This window comes from Trachemys scripta, chromosome 4, assembly GCF_013100865.1.
Source record: "Trachemys scripta elegans isolate TJP31775 chromosome 4, CAS_Tse_1.0, whole genome shotgun sequence".
Lineage (NCBI taxonomy): Eukaryota > Metazoa > Chordata > Testudines > Emydidae > Trachemys > Trachemys scripta.
In genome coordinates this window covers 62855544-62862743 of record NC_048301.1, presented here as the reverse complement: position 1 = coordinate 62862743, position 7200 = coordinate 62855544, and the positions used below count along the sequence as shown (strand labels likewise).

The following is a 7200-nucleotide window of genomic DNA, read 5'->3' as shown; positions in this document are numbered from 1 at the left end:
ATGTGCATGTTTGAGTCTTCAGTATGTACTAGAAGGCTGAAGCTTGTCTAGTGGCAGCACTGTCTATCAAACTAGCCTGTTGAAGGCAACAGTACCTGCAAGAATATTTCAGATTCTGGCATCCAGAAACTAGTCAATTTAATGGGGCCAGTGAACTAAGTATAGTACTGCCTTTTAAAACCAGACCTGGAGGAACAAAACATGCTCTTGCCCTCTCTAACCTGAAAAAAAATTGATAGCTTGTTTAAGTAACAGCTGAGGAACAGAAGCACCAATGAATGGTCAATGCTATATTATACTTCAGGCAGTGCAGACTACCAATCCTATGAAGTAGTTCACTAGCTCCTGATGTACTGAGCACAGACACACAATCTTCCACTTTCTCCCACACAAGTAGTCCATATTAAAGCAGTAACATTCCTCCCTTCTTTATGGCTTGCACATGGGCAAGCTTCTTACATTCTTGGTGGTGTATTTATTCACCACTCTAAGTTGTGGGTGGCCTTACTAGATGAGCAGAGAAAAAAGGGAAGATTCCTTCCTTCCTTTTCCCTCAGCTATAGCAAAGTCCACAAGCTCCTCCCACTTCTATTTGTTTGTGACATTCTTTCCTGAATAATGCTTTACTCTGGCATATGTGGTAGGAAAGTGTTTTGTTTATCCTAGGCAGGAACTATGCCTGTTATCTCTTGTAGAAAGTGTGATCTCCTTCAATAGGGGAATGACAGTTGATTCCCCAAAAACACTTTCTGGCTATCTTTTTCAGAAAAAAGAAAAAACCTCAGCCTTTGCAGTGGACAGTTTGACTCTTGCCTTTGAGCCTGAATAGCACTTCTGGTGTAACTCTCCCTTGCAGTGGGTCACTTGTCATATACCAGCTAGACAGAATGACATCAGCTTTATAAAGCAGTTTAAAGGAAAATAGCATGCAAGGGATCATCAGGAAAATAAAACAGTGAAGAGGTCTTTGAGCAGATCCCACATCCTCAGGGTCACCATTAATTCTGATCAAGATGGGAGTAGCTCCATTAGAGGATACTGATGCAGCCTTCTTTTACCTCCTGCAGGACAACCAAGCACTTGTTAGACCAAAGGCAAAACAGGGGAAAAGGCATGCAAGGCATAGAGGAGCCCTTTCACCTCTGTCACTTTGAACTGGTCAGCAGCTCTAGCCTTTTAGATGGCTAGGTATCTTTTCAAACAATAGCTACATAAACCTAGCAGTGTTCTATAATGTATATCCTTGTATTAATGTACATTGCTTCTGCTAACAAAGATTTGAGGTACAGGATACATACCACATTTGACTACACTGACTAAAACGTAATCTGTATATGCCTCAGAAGTCATCTTGTATTTTCCTTATACACGCCTCCCACTCACTTCTTTCAGACACAGTTCACTTGTCCTTTTTGCTGTATTCCTGTCTGTATGATGCCTCACAGTCCCTTCCAATTCTTGTGCACCTGTTTCCCCCTCACCTGTACCCACATACGCAACATTTAACTTCTGCTTCTTCAAATTCAGCCTAAATTAGTATTGACTGCAACTAAGTGCATATGTAAAACGAGGCTGGCAGCTTCAAAGTATAGCGTCTACTGGCCACATGTCCACAATTGGCATTTACTGGGAGTATCAGAAGACAAAAGATGGAATGATGAAACAACTGCATAGTCATTTTATGGACAAGTAGAGAGACTACATTACTATAGTGTATTACTCTTCTATAGGAGTAATTTACACATGTAAATTATTCTTACTCACCCTTACTGTCTTCCTCCCATCTCAAAGCTGTTGCAATCTTATCTACAATTATCCACCACCTTTTATCAAGCCTCTTACTTTCTCTCCTCAGCTGTATTTGCATAATAATTTTAGGATACTATTTACATAAAAGGCACTTCACAAACTAGAGTTTTGTTGTGGCAGATACATAACAAGAACTGGAGTACTTTTGGTAGCACAACAAGTCGGGCTATGCAGACATACAGCTCACAGGTCAGGCTTTGTATAAGACAGTGGTATTTAAAGGTGGTGTAGTATAGGAAAAAGGGTAAATCCTTAGAGTTCACTTAGAGTGGATTGATTATGAATTGGTGGACATTTTGGCAAAAGTTTCAAAAAAAGATTCAGCGCTTCTGCTTTGTCATCCTATGATAGGGAAAGCTGGATCTTTCAAAATCAGCTTTGAGAGGATAGAAAGAAAGATGGAGACACTTCACATATGCAACTGCTTGCTACTAATTACAACTTTATACAACACTTTAGGTAAGGAGTATGCCAGGGTATGAATGGAGAACTATTTTAAAAAGTAACAATTTCTGAACCTGCTCTCACCACTTGAGTTCTCCACTTTTCAGTACCGAGACCTCCAAGTAAGATGAAAGGTTAAAATTGCAGGAAGTGAAAACTTAGTGGTAACTACTTAGTTCGTCAAATTGTCCAAAGGCAGGAGATTGGACTGTGTATAGGTTAAAACAAGATTAATTAATGGCAAGTAATTAATAGTAAAACTACAGTGAGTTATAGAGTTCTGTATTTTTTCCATACACAATACATAACAGTTTAACAGTGACTACAAGCAGCAACTGAAATAATCTTCATTTTTAATATCATTAAGAATCAGATTTGCTGTGAGAAAAATGCATATAAATTGTTTATTCTGTCCGGCAAGTACAAAGAACAAGAAAGTATGATGTGTAATAGGATAAATGCTTCTAACAGGCAACGCCAAAAGACAGTATTGCTGTGCAGTTTGCTCTGGAACAATAAGGCACTGACTCCCTCAAAGGCCCAGATCGGTGTCTGTTATAAAACAAATGTTGAATATTCATTTAATAACCAAGCTATATCCCAGTGCTGTCACATTGGCACACAAGAATTGTAGGTGAATCCCAGATAAGCTACATAAACATGAATAGTGTCATGCAGGGCACAATTTTAAGCTGTGATATTAATCTTCCATGTACTCAACGCAGCATCCTCTTAGCCAATGTACCTAGTATCTGTTGTAATAGCTTGGGGAATCAGACATGAGGTAAGATGTTGTAATAATGAAAGGGAGGGTGAAAAGAGTTCCAAGGAATTACAGCAGAGGAGTTCTGCAATGTTATACGTGGAACAACAAGAAAACAGTTTAAGTATTCCATTCCTAGCAGTACATCACTACCTTCAAGTTAAAAAAAAAAGAAGCAAAAGGCATGCTCTGTACAAAGGTTCTTTCACATAAGCCTCTTAAGTTGGTATAAGAAAGTCTTATTGGGTACTGGAATCCCTTAAGCTTTCACATGCTGGGGGTTTTATTGTACCAGTAGGTAATGGCACCACAAATGCTTCTTTGCTACTCATGTTTTGTGTATACATCTTTAGCTACTAATAGGATTAATGTACAGTTAATTTTATTAAAAATCCATTTTCCTTCCAGCTGTTTTGGAAGCCACAGAGGACAACATGCAACCCCAGAGAAATTTCCATCACCCACAAAAGGTTGCTTCATTTAAGCCTTATTCAGACTAGATTTTCCATAAAATTTGACCTGGCTTTCTGCTTATTGTATATAGCAGTCTTTTTTTTGGTCATAGTCAGAATTCATTTATAGTAGCCCCTGGAGTGCACTAATAACTGGGATATGTAGTTGTGTTGCACTCCCATCATTTAAGGAATTACCAAAATTACTCATCTAAATCTTTGCAGGTCCCATCCCTCTGCCCCAGGATTTTCTACAAAAAAAAAAAAAAAAAAAAAAAAAATTATCTATATGAAGAATGTTGGACAACTACTCTGCAAAGAATAAATAAGCTTGAATGTGATTTATTTGGTCATTCCTCAACTAAATCACTGGGGGGGGGGGAGGAGGGGGAATTCCAAACTAAACATTCAAATATCACAGCTTACGTTATTTGAAATCACTTTCCCTTTTAGCCTACACAAAACTCATAACTATTTCACTCCACCTCTCAAATAGAAACCATTAGAATCTTGGGAATAAGATTGGCTAAGTTTATTGGAAGACAAAACATGAATCCATATCCATTTTCCCTGTGAACAATTTTGTTTTTTGATTCTAGCTGATTGGGGTATTCGCCATTATGAGTAGGAACCTCAGCATTACCACCACAAACAACTTGGATTTGGAACATTTTACATTACATAAACTGATTATAGTAAAGATAGAGCAAGCATCTTATTCCCAGAACAGGGTAAGAAGGGAGGAACAGAAGTAGTTCCTTCATATGAAGCATTCATTATAGCAATATAGTATTTTAAATGTTCTACTTATTGTGACATGTTGCCAAGCAAAAATTTAACTTAATGAAACATAACTTTTTGAATAAGTGGACAGCAGCTATCTTAATTTAAATTCAGATTAGGTGGGAAAGTAGCACATGCATAGTTCAGAAGTATCATGCAAAATAGAGGGTGAACTATGGTGTATACATGGTTTAAAAACTAAAAGACTGAGAAAAACTGTACTTAAATGTGTGAAGAAATTTGTTCTCCCTCATTCATTATTTAACATCCATTCAGAGGTTTAAAAAAGCTGCCCCTAACACATGGTGGGAGAACAGAACTTGGTGAGATTTGTGGTACTGCAGTGGAGAAAGGCACAACCCAAATTCCAGGGAGAACTGACAAAGATGAATTTGATATGGAATCCAGATGGGAAATTTGCATGTTTACTAGGTGGTCAGATTCAGAGTCTGTCTGATGTTTTTCTGGAGACTTAAGTTTTCCATTAATCTTACATTTTTATCTAAAGCTTTGTTGAGCCTACTTTTAAAGGAAATATTTAGAAGCTTGATATAAAATCTTTTCCATTGCATAAATATGGGAACCGAGTTATTTTCTTCTGTTCAACAGTAAAATAGGTGCATGGTGTTTAAAATCAATTATATACACAATACAAGTATTACCAGAAAATGCAGCATAATTTGTTAACCACAGTCTCTACATCAACATCACTTCACATTCAAAGAATGAAAATGCATGTGTTCCCTCCTCCCCCCCATTTCCTTCAAATTACAGTGTGTATTATTTTAAAGCCCTCAACTCACAAGTAGCCAGTGAGCCAGAACTTCTTAAATTTGGTAGTTTATATATGGATTTCATATATGTATTGGAAATTAAACTAAGTGTCCGTAAAACTATGGTTATCCTGCTAAACTAAGAAATACAAGTAATAAGCATCACCGAGTTCCTATTTTAGTGAGAATGCACAACTCTAAGTGAAGTAATTAAAAAACCCCAAATTTTGTAAAGTCTCCTCTCCAACCTTTCCACAATTATACCACCCTGTTTATTCCATTTGAATAGAATACTTTGTGTTGTGAGGGAGAAGAAGAGAAAGAACATTCTCAAAGCTGTAAAACTAAGCCCTGAGCAGGTTTAAGAAGGTAGGGCAGATGATTAGGAGCTCTGTTGCTGCTCTGATGGAGTCAAAGCAAAATCTGCACACAAGGATAGGAAAACAAGTACTATAAAAAGCAACCTGCTGCACTCGCTTCCCGACTCCGCTACCCCTGTTTTGAAATACAGAAAATTTCACAGATATGAAAATGGTGACTTGCAGCTGGAGAAAGACACTGGACAATGGCAGAAAGCTCATTAACTATCAATGAGTTTCTTGGCTCGGACATTGGCTTGCTCAATACGATCTTTGTTGGTATCCGCCTGAAAAAGGAAAAAGCATGTGTAAAAATTGCAGGTGACTGAAGACTAGATACTAAGAAAGCTTTAACAAACAAACATTTTTAGTCTAATGTTAGATAAATTTGAATACATATCTTAAGGAAAAATTTTATACATCTGGGTATAATACTTAAATTGTCCAAAAGTAGGTTTAAAAAAGTCAAAAACTATGTCAAAATTTCTTTGTGGGCTTGACCACAGAAGTACAAGATGCTACCATTGGGATAGGTAGAAGGGAGACGAGCTCTTACCGATTGGCTCAGCAGGGGCTGGTAGTTTTGCAAAGGCAGAATGATCAGAGGGAAGAAGTCTAATCTCTCTAGCGAGCCTCTCAAGGCAACTCAATAAATAAAATGACTGGCTTCAGTGAATTGGAGGAATTAAGGGAAGAGATTTGAGGGTGTGGAGGAGAATTCACCACCAAAACAAAAATAGGATTTTTCCTTCCTACTTAATTTCTTTCATAGAAAATAGTAATCCTCAGAGCTCCTGTGGTACAACTTCTCAACATTAAAAATATACCACAGTACTCAGCCCTTAGAATATAGGATAAATTAAGCCATTCACCATTTATGCAAAAATGAGCAAAATGATGCACTGCCAACTGAAAATGATTAATCTAAAACACTAAGGAAAGAGAATTGGTAAAGTATTTTGTATAAAACAGACTCCCATGAGTCTTTTGAATGTACTGTTGTCATAACAATATGGCCTTGGCAAAAAAAATTACAGTAAGATCGCAAACACCTATAATTAAACTAAAGCATCCAAGAATCAGTCAATCCCATCAGGCGACTGGCAGTGTTCTTACATCTCTCTTAAGGAAAGATCCAAGCTCCACAGATTTTTAGACAAGAATGGACCATTATGATCATCTAGTCTGACTTGCATAACACAGGCCACAGAACCTGACCCAGTAATTTCAGCAATAAGCCCATAGTGTCTGGTTGAGCCAAAGCGTCTTTTAGACAGACATCCAATCTTGGTTTAAAAAAAAACCATTGAACTCTGGAGACTGCACTACACCCTTAGATAAGTAATTCCAATGGTTAATTATCCTCATTATTAAAAATTTGTACTTTATTTCGAGTCTGATTTTGTCTAGGCTGAGTTTCTAGCCATTTAATCTTATGTCTTTATCCACTAGATTAAAAAGTATTTTACTGTCAGAATGTTGTCCCCCTGTAGATACTTGCAGACTGGTCAAGTCACCCGTTAACCTATTATTAGTTTAGCAGAGAGGTGGTTGAGTTTCTTTAGGCTGGTAAGGCAGGTTTTCTGGACCTCGAATCATTCTTGTAGTTCTTTTCTGCACATTTTCCAATTTGCCTAGAATCTTTTTAAAGTGCAGGTATAAGAATTGGACACAGTGTTCTAGTAACAGTCTAAAGCCATACATTGGCAACACCACCATTCTATTGTATATTCAATAGCAAAAAACCTGTGTTAATGCAGAAGTAAGGTTGCTTGGTGTTCTGCAATGGGATAACATACCACTGAGTTGAGCAAAAC

General features: G+C 37.4%; 1 protein-coding gene across 2 annotated transcripts in view; it reads right to left on the bottom strand.

Moving 5' to 3' along the window:
- Window positions 1-2519: 2519 nt before the first annotated feature.
- SNAP23 (synaptosome associated protein 23) overlaps window positions 2520-7200 on the bottom strand; it is a 38675-nt gene continuing 33994 nt past the window's right edge. For both annotated transcript variants that reach the window (XM_034769180.1, XM_034769179.1), the window contains exon 8: window positions 2520-5670. In XM_034769180.1, coding sequence (XP_034625071.1) covers window positions 5605-5670 — 66 coding nt within the window. In that variant the 3' untranslated portion in view covers window positions 2520-5604. The remainder of the gene's footprint in view (window positions 5671-7200) is intronic.